Raw genomic sequence first — 18,232 nt, 5'->3', positions numbered from 1 at the left:
ACAAATAAACGCATGTATTACAAATATAGAAATGGTGAATTGTAAACTTACCATATAGTACTGATTTCTATTTTCAAAAATGTTTTGCTGTTAAATATATACAACATAAAATTGCTGCCGTACTGTAATTGAGTACTTTTTCCTAAACGACCCTGTTATCACTATTCCAGAATTAGAAGGTGGGCAGATACATGATTGATTCATGTGTCTGCATAGATGCTTCAAGGTATATTCTTCTCTTGGTGAGTAAAATTATATTTTCCTTGGCATCAATGCATTGAGATCTGAATATACCTGTATCTATCAATCCTTATTACACATTTCTTATGCAGTAGCTTCAAATAGGCCAAACTTGGCCTAGACACAACTAAAAATTGAGGGTTTGTTACATGCTTTCTAACAGAAAGGTTTTCAACGAGATTAATTATGGGTTTGTACTGTGAAAATAGTGGAACTCCCTTGAAAACTTCATGTTTGCTAAATTCAAATTAATATTTTTTCTTTAGCTCACAAATTACCCCAAATCCAGAGAGAATATCAACCTTTTTCACTGTTGTCAAATCAAGCATAAGGAACAGCCCCATGATACTACAAAAACAGTTGAGGAATAAGGAATAAATCTCTTATGTTACACCTCAGAATAAAGGCATTCGGTGAAAGAAATGAACTGAAGTTCATCATGAATGCAAGGCCTCAGTACTTGACATTCCTCCACGGAAGGGAAGACAAGTATCAACACCACTGGCATCATTTCCAAACTGATCTTATGTTGAATAATTTCCACCACATTGAAGTACCTTTCAACTCTATCCAGTTTTTGGGTTTTGTTTTTTTTAATTCATCAAGCCTTTCGTTTTCAAACCACCATTTGTCAGCCTTGAGGTAGAGAGACATATAGATTTGAAAATACTTTCTTAAGAGATCATGTAACTATATAACTCTGAATTTAAAAATTGAGGGGGGAGGGATAATTTCAACCCACTGCCTCTTACCAGAAACATTTTTTTAAATCTGTAACTGCTTTAGTGTTAACAGGGTGCAAGGTGGTTTTTGTCCCGTATTGTTCTTAAAAGGTTCTCATTTATTGTGATTGTATTGTACTGTATGAGAACAAATCATAAATTGCCTTGTATTGTTTATGATAGACCATACCACGTACTACTTCAGTTTTTATGTTCCAAGTTTTTCAGTGATGCATGTTAACAGTTAGGTCCTAAAATTCTGTGGTGCTAATTCTCCCATACCCAATGGTGCTTTTGTGGATGCTAACTGCACACATGCTGAACAAAGCTTGAAGTTTAAAACTTTCCTCCCTTCCTCTGTTTATATGAAGTAAAATGAAATAACTTGAATTTGTCTCAAAGTATCACTGACAATCTAATAAACTTGTTTATATGTGTGATTAGTTTGGATTCTTAATTATTTTACGGAAAGCATCTCAGCTCTATTGGGCCCCAAAAGTTGATTTTATGTTTATTTCATTATATCATTTGTGCCCCCAAATTCGTGGTATCTTTATAAATTTCAATGCAGTTTGTCTGGCTTCCAAAATCATGTTTAGGTAGGATCTATAGAAACTAGACCTATCAGAACTGGAAATAAGTAAGTTGAGAAGATCAAAAATGTGCCAATCCAGTCTATTACAGTGCCTTTATTGTAATTTATTAATAAGGTTTTATCACCTGGTTGAGCCAGGAGATAACACTTGCACGAAAGCAAGTATGCCTTCAAAACCTTTATTGCAACTCACATGACATTGAAAAGGCCATTTCTATATGCTGATACTAAAAGTTCCACTTCTCATATATGAAAATAGGGACAAAAAAATTAATTTTGAATTTTCTAGGACAAACTGACATCATATGCCAGAATGTCATAATAGATAAACTCATGGCAATGGTTTTATTGGATTTTTATCTTCTGCATCTATATTAAATCACAACAGAAGGCCAAGTGAACCTGCTGATATCTTCATGAGGGCAGAGGGCTGTTTCTTCCAAGCCAGAGATAAATTCAATATAAAGGCACTATGTAAATTTGCATTCCGACCTTGGTACTTTGCCTAACTCAAGGGTAATGTTAAAATTTGAAAAGAAAAAATCGAAACAAATGTATTAAAGCTCCTTGAGCAACAGTCATTGACCATAAATAGAAGATGATCAAACCTATCTGTCTAAGAATCTAGCAGGTATGATGACTGAAATGATATTCCCATACCACTATGGTTCTTTATTATATAAAGAGTTTCAGGCCCAGTAAATTTTTGCCTCAAATAGCTATTAAATTGTGTCTAACTTCTAACATCAGAAAATGAAGTTTAGAGAATAGTGCCAATGTGAACCCTAAGCTTGCTTCTGTGACTATCTGAAATAAATGCAATATTTGCTAAATCACAGCCTCTCACCAAAGATATTTCTACAATATATTTTTGTAACTACCTTAACTGTATTCCATTTTATGAAAACTGGTAAATAATAAATGTACTACAAATTAATTGCACATTTTCTTTTGGAAGAAAAATCTGTTTAATCTACATGAAAATATCTCTAATTTTACACCCACAGTCAACCAGATTTCTGTATTAATTTTCATCATTGTTTGTCCCATCAAAAAGATTATCCTGAAAAATGCATATCAGCTTTCGTTGGTAGTAGTGAAATTTTTTAAAAAACTTATCAGCCTTAAATAACATGAATATATTTTGTAAGTTTTGTTCCTCTATAAAAATAATGTAGTCCCTCTCTAAGTGAAACCATTTTTTAAATTATGTAATTATATCCATTTTCATAGCATTATTAGCATTATTTTGGTAAGTTGTCTTTTCTGTTCCTAAAACAGTAATTTTCCCTTAGAGACCTTATGCTCAAGGTGTTTTCCCTAAATCCTTATGGGAAAGCATTTTCAAAAACAGACCCAAATGTTCTCTTTCCAGTAAGGAAAATCTTTCATAATAAATTCCATGTACACTAAAAGCATAACAGTACTTGTATTAGGGAAGTAATTTTTCTCATCAGAAATTGCTTTGAGTTTGAAAATGGACAATAATAATAAAAAGCCAATCTGCAGTCTACATAATTTCAGATTTGTCTTCATGCGATCTTTTTAAAAAACTGTTGAAGTAGGTGCATACTGACTTGCACTAGGACTAAAGTTATTTTTCTTACCTCCTACTTTATCCTTTATCCTTGGCAGGGATTCAAGAGAGGTGAAAAGACTTTTGGAAAATAACTAAAAAGTAGTACAATACACACAAAATAAGGGAGTGGTAGTTCATAGGACTGAATAAATCATGAAATTCAGTGAATTCAGCACTACACATATTATGCCAAATTGTTCTCCTCTTGCACTTCTCGCGAAGCAAATTTCCCATCATAAAAGACTTAACAAAACACTGGCACATGAAGATCAAAAGGACTGAATGAAAAGGCTAGCCTTCAGTTTTGTGCATTTGGAAGTTCAGGGTTTTTTTTAGCTAAGAAGACTTTGATGAAGGAAGAAGTAAAAAAGAAAAAGAAAAAAAGAAACTCAGTTTTGTTAGTTCATTCTGAGTGAATTCACAAGAGATTCCTTTTAAACAAGGTCATAAAGAAAACATCTTGAATATCAGATATTCAATGGAGAAACCAATTAACTTACAACAAAAAATAAATTGGTACACCCAGGGAGTGGATTGGAAAGAAGCTGTGCATGAGAAGTGAACTTTGAGGTTTGCTTTTATACTTTTTGAATATTATTTCATGATAAGCTTGTATTATTTTATAATTTATAAAGTACTTCTTTTTTAAAGGAAAGAAATCAAATGCTAGACTGACTAGAATACCTATATCAACTGGTCAGCACATTCTCTTTCTAGTAGGAAAATCTGCCTTTTCTTTCTTTTTTTGAGAAAGTGTCTGACTTTGTCGCTCAGGCTGCAGTGCAATGGCAGGATCACAGCTCACTGCAGCCTCAACCTCCCAGGCTCAAGCAATCCTCCCACCTCAACCTCCCAAGTAGCTGAGACCACAGGCAAGTGCCACTATGCCTGGCTAATTTTTTATTTTTTGTAGAGACAGCATTTCCCTATATTGCCCAGCCTGGTCTTAAAGTCTTGGGCTTGAGCAATCCTTCCAAAGTACTGGGATTACAGGCATTGAACCACTGCACCCAGCTGGAAAATCTACTTCTAAAACATGCTTAATGTCAGAACATTGATTGGCAAGCATAAAATCAGGTAAAGGGGAATGACTAATATTCATGAATGGCATCATGTTATGATGGGCTTCATGATACAGACCTGCCAAGAAACAGGAATAACCACATCAGCATATTGGCTCAGAGCACAGTCACCCCAAGTCAGGGATGGAAACCACTAACAAATCCTTATGCTTTAAATCTTTTTTTCTAGATTCCATGTGACCCACCATCTTTCAGTGTGAAAATTATTGCTTATATGATTAAGCCACATATTATCTTGCATTTAGTATCACTTTAGGATTTTCAATGATAGAATACTGTTTTATAAATATCATTCATCATTAAGCATTAACATTAATCATATTACATAATCATATCATTACATTAATGTATAATCATTGTTATTATTTTGCTTGTTTGTTTGTTTTTGAGAAATAGAGTCTCAGTCTATCTCCCAGGCTGGAGTGCAGTGGCATCATCATGGCTCACTGCAGCCTCAAACTCCTGGCCTCAGGCAATCCTCCTGCCTTGGCCTCCCAAAGTGCTAGGATTACAGGCATAAGCCACTGTGCCTGGCCTGTTAATTTTTATAATCATCATTAATCATTAAGTATCATTAATCATTCACTCTTATTATAAATATCATTCATCATTAACAAAAGTTTTACATACAATAGCTCTCTGACCATGACCCTTCTTAATAGAGATTTAGGGAACATCCAAATTCAGCAGAAGTGACTAATGAAAGATCAAGATGTTCCTCCTTTAACCCTCATGGTAGACCTTGCCAATAAACGATAGCAACTGGGAGCAGCTCACACCTGTAATCCCAGCATTTTAGGAGGCCGAAGCAGGCGGATTGCTTGAGCCCAGGAGTTAGAGACCAGCCTAGGCAACATGGTGAAACCCCATCTCTAGAAAAAATACAAAAATTAGCTGGGCTTGGTGGCATGCACCTGTAGTCCCAGCTACTCAGGACGCTGAGGCTGGAGGATCACTTGAGCCCAGGAGGTCGAGGCTTCAGTGGGCTGTGATCATGCTACCGCACTCCAGCCTGGGCGACAGAGCAAGACCCTGTCTTAAAAAAAAAAAAAAAAGGCCATAGTATTTATTTCAAATGGCCAGATACAGCTCTAGAGTCTTTCTCAACTCAGCACTCTCCTGGCAGCTGCTCCCAGTTGACTACACTTAGCATGCAAGATTGACATAGTTGCCTTTCTACCTTAGACACCCACCAGCACATATACATGCCATCTGTGTTAGTCTGGGTCCTCCAAGAAGCAGATTCCAAGGTGGAATTAGATGAGCAAGAGATTTATTAAAGGAAATGCCAGTGAGGGAAAATGGAGAAGGAGCTAGTGGAGGAGACATCAGACTCAGATGCAAGTCTGCCCTTGTGAGGAAGAGAGGAGGAAAGAGGAGGGAGGTAGAAAGGAAGTTACTTCTTAGACTGCAGCGCAATTATAAGCAAGTTTCAGCCAGGCCTAGGGGGAGTCCTTGAGCCAAAGTCACTCTTCAGAAGAGGCCAGCATCTTGAGGGTTCAGCCTGCTTAGTATCCCTGTCACACCCAGTTATTGGCTGGGAGCAGCCTAGGAGAAGCCCACCTGCAGGGCAAACGTGATGATAGATTTCAGAGCACCACAGCTGGATCTGTGGGCCAGTTGGGTGGAGACTTAGAGCTGTTCAGTGCCCATAGGAGTCTGTGGTGGCTATGAAAATGCATCTCTCAAATTTCCTTCTACCGGGAGCATAACTGACTCACGGGCTATTTCTGCATTCTGTGATGCTAGTCTTTGGATGGTGTGGTGTTCATGTTCTACTTACACCATCCACCTCCTTTGCTGTGAAGTGGTCCCTTAGTTGGATGCCTCTGTCTCTGCTGCCATGGCCACTCTATTGCTGTGCCCATCCTGCCAATTCTGAGGTGGCCAATGGCAGTCTGATTCAGGTCAACTGTCCGAGTCACTTTGTCAATGTGGTTGTTCAGTGCCTCTCCCATGATGGATGGCTTCTGGTGGACATTAACATGTGATACAAAACTCTTCACAGTCTGGGCTGGGTGTGGTGGCTCACATCTGTAATCATAGCACTTTGGGAGGCCAAGGCAGGTGGATCACTTGAGGCTGGGAGTTGGAGACCACCCTGGGCAACATGGTAAAACCCCATCTCTACTAAAAATACAACAACAAAAATTAGCCAGGCGTGGTGGCGCATGTCTGTAATCCCAGCTACTCGGGAGGCTGAGGCAAGAGAATCACTTGAATCCAAGAGGCAGAGGTTGCAGTGAATCAAGATTGCACCACTGCACTCCAGCCTGGGTTACAGAGTAAGACTCCATCTCAAAAAAAAAAAAAAAAGTTTTCACAGTCTGTGCCTGCTCCCATATGTGCACCCACAAGCTTCTACCCCAGGCCTCTTCGACCCTGTCTTCCAGTCCTTTTCCTCCCAGGCTTCTGGCCAGATAGCCAGACCATCGATCACTGCCCAGGAACTGTAAATATGCTTACCCAGGCCACTTCTTCCTTGCAAAGTAGATGACCAGGTGCACTGCTTCCCATTGGGAAGATTCTCCCTCTCCACTGTCTTTCAAAGCCACCTCACCAATTTTCAGTTTGCATCTACATACAGACCCACCTTATCTATAAACCAAGTTCAGTCTTTTCCCTCCTCCTGTAGCTGGTCGTATGAGAACTTCCACATGGCCATATATGTGAGATGGGAGAGGGTGCTGATGAATCTATTGAAGGTGAAAGGAATAAGGCGGTTTGGACTGCCTATGCGATCATAGCTCACGGCAGCCTCAACCTCCTGGGCTCAAGGAATCCTCCCACCTCAGCCTCCCGAGTAGCTGGGACTGCAGGCACGCACCACCATGCCTAGCTAATTTTTTTTTTAATGGAGACAGGGTCTCTCTGTATCACCCAGGCTGGTCTCAAACTCCTGCCTCAAGTGATCTTCCCACCTTGACCTTCCAACGTGCGGGGATTACAGGCATGTAATAACAGCTTCTCAAAAGGTGTGTAGTTCTCTGCAGTGGTTGGCATGATCTTCTTCTAGGATCCCAGGGGCTGCAAGGTGATTCTCTCCCTGGGGTTTGATACAAACTCTGTCTTTTCCTACTGCTTCTTTTCCCACACTGACATTCCAAAGGCTTGGATATGCCCAGTCATGCAGACTAAGAACTAAGGCCATTTCACCTGTTGCAGTGCCCTTTCCTGCTCTGAGACCTACTCAAAGCTGGCAGTATATGTGGCACAGCAGTATTCTTATCTGTGGAATGTGTTGTCTCCTGAACCCAAAGAGGTTTGCCAGGATCCTCAGCTTACTGTATGGAGTAGGGATATAAGAGGTGCCCGCTTCTTTTTTTTTTTTTTTTTTTTTTTACTTTGGTGAAGATGCCCTGGCATGCCCTAATAGACCTCCTAAATAATGTCACTGAAGTGGCAGGAGGCTGAATGTTCCTAGGGTTCACTCTCAAGCCCCCACTTCCCTCAGCCTCTTTATCCCTTCCTCTGATCCTATGGACCAATGAGCAGTGTTGCTTGCACTGCAGCCTGGACCTGTTGCAGACATCTTTCCTGCTAAAGGCAACTCAGAATTTTCCCCTTCACTGTGCATTGGTCATCACTCTTCCCAGACTTCTAAGAACCACCCTCACAGTGAGTTTGCCCTGTTCCCTGGGGTCCTGGCCAACGTGTTAGATCTCAGTTTCTGAGAAACTTCCATTCCAAGCCCTTTGATCAAGCACTCTCAAAGTACAGGCCAAGGTGCCCTCCTCTGGCTCCCACTGGCTTATTCTTGTGGCTCATCTGGTGCATAGTCTCCTTTTTACTTAATCGTCCCCAGCATGTACCCACCCATGTTATGCTGGGACTGAACCTTAAGTATCAGGTAAGAGATGAGGGCACCTACTGGGAAACATGTATTGCCTTGTGAAGGAGGGGCCTCTGCAGCATCTTCTTACACAATAGAAGCACTAGCTCTTACCAGAAAGGATGGGGCACTTGTGCAAGCCCAAAGGATTGGGAAAGAAGGTGGCAGTCTGCCTAGACAATACATTCAAGGGCCTCCATCTACATACCCTCATCCCAGTTTTCAGGGTCCCAAGTTTTCCCAGAGTCCCAGGTGTTCCCCGAGCCCCCCCAGCCCCCACCGCTGGCAACCTATTCTTCACTGAATATTCAAACATCTAGGGATCTCTGCAGTTCTAACTATTTGATTTTCACCTGTTCCACCGTGTCTGCTCTCCCACACTGCAGAAGGTAAGGGCCTTCTTGTAAGATGCCAAAAAGCCTCTTGCCTCCCACACTTAGCCATTTACTGCTTGCTTAACTGCTCTCATTATCCCTTAGCTAGAAGCAATACAACTTAGCAGTAAACAGCCAAGAATTCTGCTGTCTTTGAGGACATTTTTCTCTCCATAAGTTTCAAATGCTTCAATCATCACACCTGCAACATCTTTCCTCCCCACCAGGACATCTTCCCAGGTCACCATCGATGAAACCTTTCACCTTTGACTCACCACCTTATGCTACTGACTATCCACACCCCACCTATCAACCAAGTTAATATCCTCTTTGCCCACTGGAGGGTTAGTAGGTCAATTCCAAATCACAATCTTACCACCTGTTTTCTTGGATCATTCTTGATACTACTTTTGGTAGCACAGGATATCTGAGAAGCCAAAGCCAAGATAGGATTAGACACGTAAGAGATGTACTGGGTCAAATGCTGGTGAGGGAAAATGGGGAGCTGGAGGAGGCTGGGTGAGACGTCAGACTCCATTATGATCCCACCCCTATAAAGGAGAGAACAAAGAGCTTAGTTTGCAGCATTGCAATAAGGAAGATTCAGCAAGGCTAACAGGGAATGCTTAAGCCAAAGGTACTTTTTAGAGGAGTCCTATGTCTTCAGAAATGGGCCTGCCTTAGTATCCTGCCATGAGCAGTCAATGGGAACAGTGAAGGGGAAGTGGAGCCCTGGCCTGAACACAGGAATGGAAGTCAGAACACAGCAGTTTGTGCCTTTAGTTATTTACCCTCCCTGTAGTAGGAGATCAGAGAGGCACACTCCCAGGGCTGCCATGCCATTGCATGGAGGCATTTGAGATCACAAAGCAAATCTCGGGCATTAATGAAATGGTCAGGCTTATTTTGCTCGGTTTGAGAGGGAGATAATTTGTATTCCTATACTCAAAACTGGAGGAAAACAATCACCCTAATTGGAATCTGAACTGACCATAAGTAATAAACTTAAAAGTAATATTAAAGTATTAGTGAATACTCTTAAGCTCAATTGTCAATTTTCTATTGCAAAAAAAATCAAATACTTTAAAACTTCAGAGACTATTTTGGGAGGCTGAGGTGGGAGGATACCTTGAGCCCAGCTGTTCAAGACCAGCCTGGGCAACATAGCAAAACTCTGTCTCTACAAAAAAATAAATAAATAAATTAGCTGGGTGTGGTGGCACATGCCTGTGGTCCCAGCTACTCAGGAGGCTGAGGTTAGAGGATTACTTGAGCCCCCAGTGGTCAAGGCTGCTGTGAGACATGATCGCACCACTGCACTCCAACCTGGGCCACAGAGCGAGACTCTGTTTCAAAAAGAACCAAAAAAACCCAAACTATTAATAAAGGGTATTCAATTAGGAAAAGAGGAAGTCAAATTGTCCCTGTTTGCAGATGACATGATTGTATATCTAGAAAACCCCATTGTCTCAGCCCAAAATCTCCTTAAGCTGATAAGCAACTTCAGCAAAGTCTCAGGATACAAAATCAATGTACAAAAATCACAAGCATTCTTATACACCAACAACAGACAAACAGAGAGCCAAATCATGAGTGAACTCCCATTCACAATTGCTTCAAAGAGAATAAAATACCTAGGAATCCAACTTACAAGGGATGTGAAGGACCTCTTCAAGGAGAACTACAAACCACTGCTCAAGGAAATAAAAGAGGATACAAACAAATGGAAGAACATTCCATGCTCATGGGTAGGAAGAATCAATATCGTGAAAATGGCCATACTGCCCAAGGTAATTTACAGATTCAATGCCATCCCCATCAAGCTACCAATGACTTTCTTCACAGAATTGGAAAAAACTACTTTAAAGTTCATATGGAACCAAAAAAGAGCCCGCATCGCCAAGCCAATCCTGAGCCAAAAGAACAAAGCTGGAGGCATCACACTACCTGACTTCAAACCATACTACAAGGCTACAGTAACCAAAACAGCATGGTACTGGTACCAAAACAGAGATATAGATCAATGGAACAGAACAGAGCCCTCAGAAATAATGCCACATATCTACAACTATCTGATCTTTGACAAACCTGAGAAAAACAAGCAATGGGGAAAGGATTCCCTATTTAATAAATGGTGCTGGGAAAACTGGCTAGCCATATGTACAAAGCTGAAACTGGATCCCTTCCTTACACCTTATAAAAAAGTCAATTCAAGATGGATTAAAGACTTAAACGTTAGACCTAAAACCATAAAAACCCTAGAAGAAAACCTAGGCATTAGCATTCAGGACATAGATGCGGGCAAGGACTTCATGTCTAAAACACCAAAAGCAATGGCAACAAAAGCCAAAATTGACAAATGGGATATAATTAAACTAAAGAGCTTCTGCACAGCAAAAGAAACTACCATCAGAGTGAACAGGCAACCTACAAAATGGGAGAAAATTTTCGCAACCTACTCATCTGACAAAGGGCTAATATCCAGAATCTACAATGAACTCCAACAAATTTACAAGAAAAAAACAAACAACCCCATCAAAAAGTGGGCAAAGGACATGAACAGACACTTCTCAAAAGAAGACATTTATGCAGCCAAAAAACACATGAAAAAATGCTCACCATCACTGGCCATCAGAGAAATGCAAATCGAAACCACAATGAGATACCATCTCACACCAGTTAGAATGGCAATCATAAAAAAGTCAGGAAACAACAGGTGCTGGAGAGGATGTGGAGAAATAGGAACACGTTTACACTGTTGGTGGGACTGTAAACTAGTTCAACCATTGTGGAAGTCAGTGTGGCGATTCCTCAGGGATCTAGAACTAGAAATACCATTTGACCCAGCCATCCCATTACTGGGTATATACCCAAAGGATTATAAATCATGCTGCTATAAGACACATGCACACGTATGTTTATTGCGGCATTATTCGCAATAGCAAAGACTTGGAACCAACTCAAATGTCCAACAATGATAGACTGGATTAAGAAAATGTGGCACATACACACCATGGAATACTATGCAGCCATAAAAAATGATGAGTTCATGTCCTTTGTAGGGACATGGATGAAATTGGAAATCATCATTCTCAGTAAACTATCGCAAGAACAAAAAACCAAATACCGCATATTCTCACTCATAGGTGGGAATTGAACAATGAGAACACTTGGACACAGGAAGGGGAACATCACACTCTGGGGACTGTTGTGGGGTGGGGGGAGGGGGGAGGGATAGCATTGGGAGATATACCTAATGCTAGATGACGAGTTAGTGGGTGCAGCGCACCAGCATGGCACATGTATACGTATGTAACTAACCTGCACATTGTGCACATGTACCCTAAAACTTAAAGTATAATAATAATAATTTTGAAAAAACCCAAACTATTTTAACATACAAATATCTCACATATATATCTTATCTATTGAATGAAAACCATTTCTTTCAATATACAAAAAGCTGTTTGTACAAATAGAAAGTATAAAATGATTTTCACTTAAAAGACTATTTTAAAATGATTTTGATATGACATATTTAATAGCAAAACTCTACTATTCGTTTTCCACAGTTCAATGAATAGTCCTCCAAATTAATTATATACATATATTAACATATGAATATAATTTTAAAAATCTTTTTGTATGTCCAAGCATATATGTGTATGTATATCAATTAATTTGGAATATATATACATTTTGAGACAGAGTCTTGCTCTGTCACCGAGGCTGGAGTGCAGTGGTGCAGTTTTGGCTCATTGTAACCTCCACCTCCCAGGTTCAAGTGATTCTTCTGCCTCAGCCTCCCGAGTAGCTGGGATTGTAGGCATGTGTCACCACACCCAGCTAATTTTTCTATTTTTTTTTTTTAATAGAGATGGGTTTTTGCCATGTTGGCCAGGCTTGTCTCAAACTCATGGCCTCAAGTGATCCACCCACCTTGGCCTCCCAAAGTGCTGGGATTACAGGCATGAGCCACCACACAGGGCCTTAATTTTTAAGTAAAATTATGTTTTACTATACCTAATTATACTATATCCATATTACTTTTCTTAACATTACAACTTTTGCTCTTCACAGCTTTTTTAAAATAATACTTAAAAAAATTGATTAGCCAGGTGTGGTGGCAGGTGCCTGTAATCCTGGCTACTCAGGAGGCTGAGGCAGGAGAATCGCTTGAACCCAGGGGACAGAGGTTGCAGTGAGCTGAGATCATGCCATTGCACTCCAGCCTGGGCAAAGCAGCGAAACTCCATCTCAAAAAAATACATATATATACAAAAATTAGCTGGGCGTGGTGGCGTGCACCTGTAATCCCAGCTACTTGGGAGGCTGAGGCAGGAGAATCACTTGAACCCGGGAGGTGGAAGTTGCAGTGAGCAGAGATCGCACCACTACACTCCAGCCTGGGTGACAGAGCTAGACTCTGTCTCAAAAAAAAAAAAAAAAAAAGAATAGGTAAGAGATATTAAAGCAATTTCAAAAGATGAAGCAGTGATGTTGGGGAATCATCCGGCTACAGCAGATGTGTGTGCACTGATGATGTGCCTCCAGGACGAAGGACTGGGTGCTGCTCAGATGATGTGGTGGATGGATCATATTTTTAAGTACACAAACTTTGGAATTGTTTCTCTAGTTCACAGAGACTTTTTATAAGACAGGGAAGATCTTATCGTGACCAACAGCTGCTGCTTCTCAAGAAGCACTTAGAAAGTAATTACAGGAGCAGAGATTGAAAATGAATTATTTCGTTTCCAGAAAGGGGCTTCCTCAGGAAGAGGTGAGAAACAAGTCAGGCATTTGCAGAGAAAAATAACTTGCCATTTCTTACACATGTTACTCTGTAAAGATCTGTGGCAACTAAAATTATTCTGAATGCACTTGTAGCACAACAGGGAAATGGAAGTCCAGCAGGAGGAGATGCTAAAGAATTAGCAAATCAAAAGGCCTCCAGTGGATAATAGATACAACGATAGCTTATCCTAAAGCTGAACCTATCAATATTCAAACCTGGATCCTTGGGTTCAGGAAACCAACAGTCACACATGTACATTACAGGATCTTTCCAGTTAAAGATGTATCTCTGGAGACTGGTGACCTTACCAATGGGATCTATCTATGGTTTACTGAAAAAGAGGACCTCTTACCACATTTTTATGAAACAGGAGCTTTTCCACCTTCCAAGGGCCATAAGGAAGCTGTTTCCAGGGAAATGACCCTCAGAAACATGTGGATATTCCTCACACAGTCTTTTGCATTTTTGTCAGTCTATATGTGGTACAACATCATTCAGTATTTTTACCATTGCCTGTTTTAGGAATTGACTTGGACTTGTGAAGGTCACCATAGGAGTTCAGACTTTCTTTCATAAGTGTGCATTATTTTACATGTGTGAATCAGAATATATTTTAAAAAGCAAGAGAAATTCTGTGGATGGATTAATATTTATCACCCTTTGGGGTATTTTAAAACTCTACTGAAATGATGATTAGTAATAAAAAGAAATTGATATGTACTTCATATAACATAAAATTCGCTGTTTGAAAGTATGCATTTGGTTGTTTTATTATATTCACTGTGTTGTGTAACCATCACCATATCACCTAGAATATTTTCATCCTTGCAAAAAGAAATGCCATATCTATTAGCAATCAGTCCCAATTCTTCCTCTCACTCAGCCTCTGTCAGCCACTAATCTACTGTCTCTAGGGGTTCCCCATTCTGGACATTACATATCAACAGAATCATACAATATGTGGCTTTCTATGTCTGGCTTCTTTCAGGTTAACCCACGCTGTAGGATATACCAGTACTTCATTCCTTTTTATGAATAATATTCCATCATATGGCTATAGCACTTTTTGTTTATCCATTTATCAGATGGACATTTAGGTTGTTTCCACTTTTTGACTATTATGAATAATGCTGCTATGAGCATTCATGTACAAGTTTTTACATGAACATGTATTTTCAATTCTCTTGGGTATATATGATACCGAGGAGTGGAATTTCTGGGTCATATGGTAACTCTATGTTTAATTTTTGGAATAACTGTCAAACTGTTGTCTACAGTGGCTGTACCATTGTATATCTCCAGCAGCAAGCAAATTATTTATTTATTTATTTATTTATTTTGAGACAGGGTCTCACTCTTTCACATTGGCTGAAGTGCAGTGGCATGATCACAGATCACTGCAACCTTGACCTCTGGGGCTCAAACAATCCTCCCACCTCAGCCTCCTGAGTAGCCGGAACTACAGGCACATGCCACCATGCCCAGCTAATATTTTTTTTCTCTTGTAGAAACAGGGTTTCACCATATTGCCCATCCTGATCTTGAACTCCTGGGCTTAAGCAGTCCGCCCACTTTGACCTCTCAAAGTGCTGGGATTATAGGCATAAGCCACCACACCCGGTCTATTTCTTATATTTAAAATAACTTGGTATCTTTCTGTGTGTAGACATGAGTAAAATTCTTTTTAGTATTTTATAATTCCATCGTGTGAAGGCATCAACATTTATTTAAATAATCCCCTAATAATGGGCATTGCATTGTTCACAGATTCTTACAGTGTCAACCAAGGCTATATTAAACACATTTTACATATATCTTAAGTGAAGTGTCTTGGTCATAAAAGATGTATGTTTTAATTATTTTATTGCAGCATAAATGACATACAAACCATTGTGCATATTTCAAATGTACAATTGGGTAAGTGTTGATTATGTATACAACCATGAAACCCTCACCACAATCAAAAGAATAAGCACATCCTCAGGATCTAGGAGAATCTGAAAAATAATAATAATAAAAAATATATTGATGACCCAAAAAAGTTTCCTTCCCTGGCCAGGCGCAGTAGCTCAAGCCTGTAATCCCAGCACTTTGGGAGGCCGAGGCGGGCAGATCATGAGGTCAAGAGATCGAGACCATCCTGGCCAACCAACATGGTGAAACCCCATCCCAGCTACTCGGCAGGCTGAGGCAGGAGAATCGCTTGAACCTGGGAGGCGGAAGTTGCAGTAAGCCGAGATCACGCCACTGCACTCCAACCCCAGCAAAAGAGCGAGACTCCGTCTCAAAAAAAAAAAAAAAAAATTTCCTTCCCTCTCTGACACCCATTCTGAGCCTATCACCAGGCAACCACTGACCTACTTTATATCAACATAGATAACTTTGCATTTTCTAGAGTTTTAAATTGACTCATATAATATGTACTATTTTTTAATCTGGTTTCTTTTACTCAGCATATTTATTTTGAGATTCAGCCATATTGTTGTATGTATCAATAGTTCATTTATTTATATTATCCCATGGATATGGATATGCTGAATTTATATGGATGCTGAATGTGTTCATTTATTCATTTATTGATGAACATTTGGCTTAATTCAGTCTCTGGCTATTAAAAATAAAGCTCCTATAAAAAGTTGTATTCAAGTACTGTTATGTACATTTGCTTTCACTTCTCTTTGGTAAACACCTAGGAATAGAATGACTGGATCACATGGTAAATATATGTTTAACTTTTTAAGAAACTCTCGAACTATTTTCCAAAGTGCTTGTTCCACTTTACATTCCCACCAGCAATCCTTCAACATCCCCACCAATACTTGGTATGGTCGGCTTTTTAAATTTTCACCATTCAGATAAGATGTTGAGGCATCTCTTGTGGTTTTAACTGACGTTTCCCTAATGACTAGGGATGTTGTGAATCTTTTCATATGCTTATTTACTATCCGTATATCTTCTTTGGCCGAGTGTCAAATCTTTGTCCATTTTTGGTTTGCCCATTTTTTGATCGCCTTGTTTGCATTTTAAGAGTTCTTTAAACAAGTTCTTATATAGGATTTGTAAACATTTTCTCCCACTCTATGGCTTGCCTTTTCATTTTTTTTTAGCAATGGCTTTCAAAGAACATTTGAATTTGATTTCATTTTGACAAAGCTCACCTTATCAATTGTTTCTTTTGTGAACTGTGCTTTTGGTTCCATAGCTAAAATCTCTATGCCTAACCCAAGGTCACAAAGATTTTCTCCAATGTTTCCTTCCATAAATTTTATAATTGTATATATCATGTTTAGGTCTATGACACATTGTGTACACAGTTTTAGCACATAGTTTAGGATACAGGTCAAAGTTCATTTTGTTGCAAAAGAATATCAAGTAATTCTAACACAATTTGTTGCAAAGACTGCTCATTTCCATTGATTTACCCTTGCATCTTTGTTGAAAATCTGTTGTCCATATATGCATGGCTCTATTTCTGGACTTTCTATTCTATTCCATTGATATATTTATATATCTAGGTGCCAACACTCCATTGTCCTGATAAATATGTCTTGAAATCGGAAGCATTAGTCTCTCAACTTTCTTATTCTTTATAACGTCATTTTGGCTATTCTAGGTCTTTTGCATTTCCAAATGAATTTGAGAGTCAGTTTCCCAGTGTCTAAAATAAAGCCTGATGGAATTTTTGAAGGGATTGCATTCAATCTATATATCAATTTGGGGAGAATTGAGATTTTAACAATATTGAGTCTTTTGACCCGTGAGTGTTATATGCCTCTCCATTTATTTAGCTCTTCTTTTTATCTCATGAGCTGTAGTTTTAAATGTATACATCTTGCACATCTTTTTCCAGGTATGTTCCTAAATATTCACAATTTTTATTTTACTATCATTCGTGTTGTTTTTATAATTTTTCTTATTGTTCATTTCTATCCTATAAAATATAATTGATATTTGTATATTTTGTATACAATTGATTTATTTTTGTGTCTTGCAAACACGTGAGTATGTGTGTATGTATGCATGAATTATTGGACTAGACATACTTAATAGTTGGCAGGATACTCTACATTTGTTACTTGGTTTGGGGTAAAATTTAACAAAACGGGAACTAGAAGTGTCCCCCTACCACCTTGGAATGATAGTAAGTTAAAAAACAGTATCATATCCAGGGAGGAATGTCAGAGATTAATTCTATTCTTAGAGACCTAAAGGATGCAGGGATTAGTGGTTCACATCAAACATCCACTTACTTCTTCAATCTAGCTCCTACAAAAAAATTGGATCTTGGAACATGACAGTGGACTGCCTCAAACTCTACTATAGTGGCCCAAATTGTACCTGCTATGTCAGATGTGGTATCTTTGTTGGAGCAGATTAACACTGCTTCTGGTACATGGTATGTGGCCACTGAACTATCAAATACCTTCTTTTCTGTCTCAGAAAGACAGATTCGAAAATTTACATTCACTTGGGACTGACTATATGTTTACTGTCTTGGCACAGGGCTATGTCAAAATATGGCCCAAAGGGAACTGAATTCTCTGACCATTCTGCAGAATATCACCTTGGCCCATTGGATTGATGACACTATGTTGGTTGGTCCAGATAAACAAAAAGTGGCAAGTGTGTTGGAAGCTTCAGTAAGACACACATTCCAGACAATAGAGAAAAAAAACGCAGCAAAGTTTCAAGGGCCTACTACATCAGCAAAGATATTCAGGGTCAATGGTCTAAGGCATGATGGGATATCCCCACAAAATTGAAGGACACATTAATGTATGTCACACTTTCCACCAGTAGCAGGGAACCAAAACACCTAGAAGGGATCTTCAAATTCTGGAGGTATCATATTCTACACTCAGAAATACAGCTCTGGCCTATTTTTTACCAAATAACAAGGAAGCTTCCTGCTTTGAGTAAGGCCCAGAGTAGTAAAGGGTTCTGCAGCAGATCCAGCCTGCAGTACAGATCTATCACTTTGCCATTTGGCCCAGCTAATCCCATGCTGTTAGA

At 39.4% G+C, this 18,232-nt stretch overlaps 1 protein-coding gene and 1 pseudogene across 1 annotated transcript in view; both read left to right on the top strand.

Annotated features, from left to right (window-relative positions):
* The window catches only part of PURG (purine rich element binding protein G), a 37,335-nt gene extending 35,933 nt beyond the window's left edge, over positions 1-1,402 (top strand). The window contains exon 3 of the mRNA XM_016959319.4: positions 507-1,402. Coding sequence (XP_016814808.3) covers positions 507-611 — 105 coding nt within the window. The 3' untranslated portion in view covers positions 612-1,402. The remainder of the gene's footprint in view (positions 1-506) is intronic.
* A 4,117-nt stretch (positions 1,403-5,519) lies between these two features.
* LOC100608997 (acyl-CoA:lysophosphatidylglycerol acyltransferase 1-like) lies at positions 5,520-13,840 on the top strand (annotated as a pseudogene).
* Positions 13,841-18,232: the final 4,392 nt, after the last annotated feature.

This window comes from Pan troglodytes, chromosome 7, assembly GCF_028858775.2.
Source record: "Pan troglodytes isolate AG18354 chromosome 7, NHGRI_mPanTro3-v2.0_pri, whole genome shotgun sequence".
Taxonomy (NCBI): domain Eukaryota; kingdom Metazoa; phylum Chordata; class Mammalia; order Primates; family Hominidae; genus Pan; species Pan troglodytes.
Note: the sequence above shows the minus strand (reverse complement) of the source record. Positions and strands in the feature narration are given on the sequence as shown.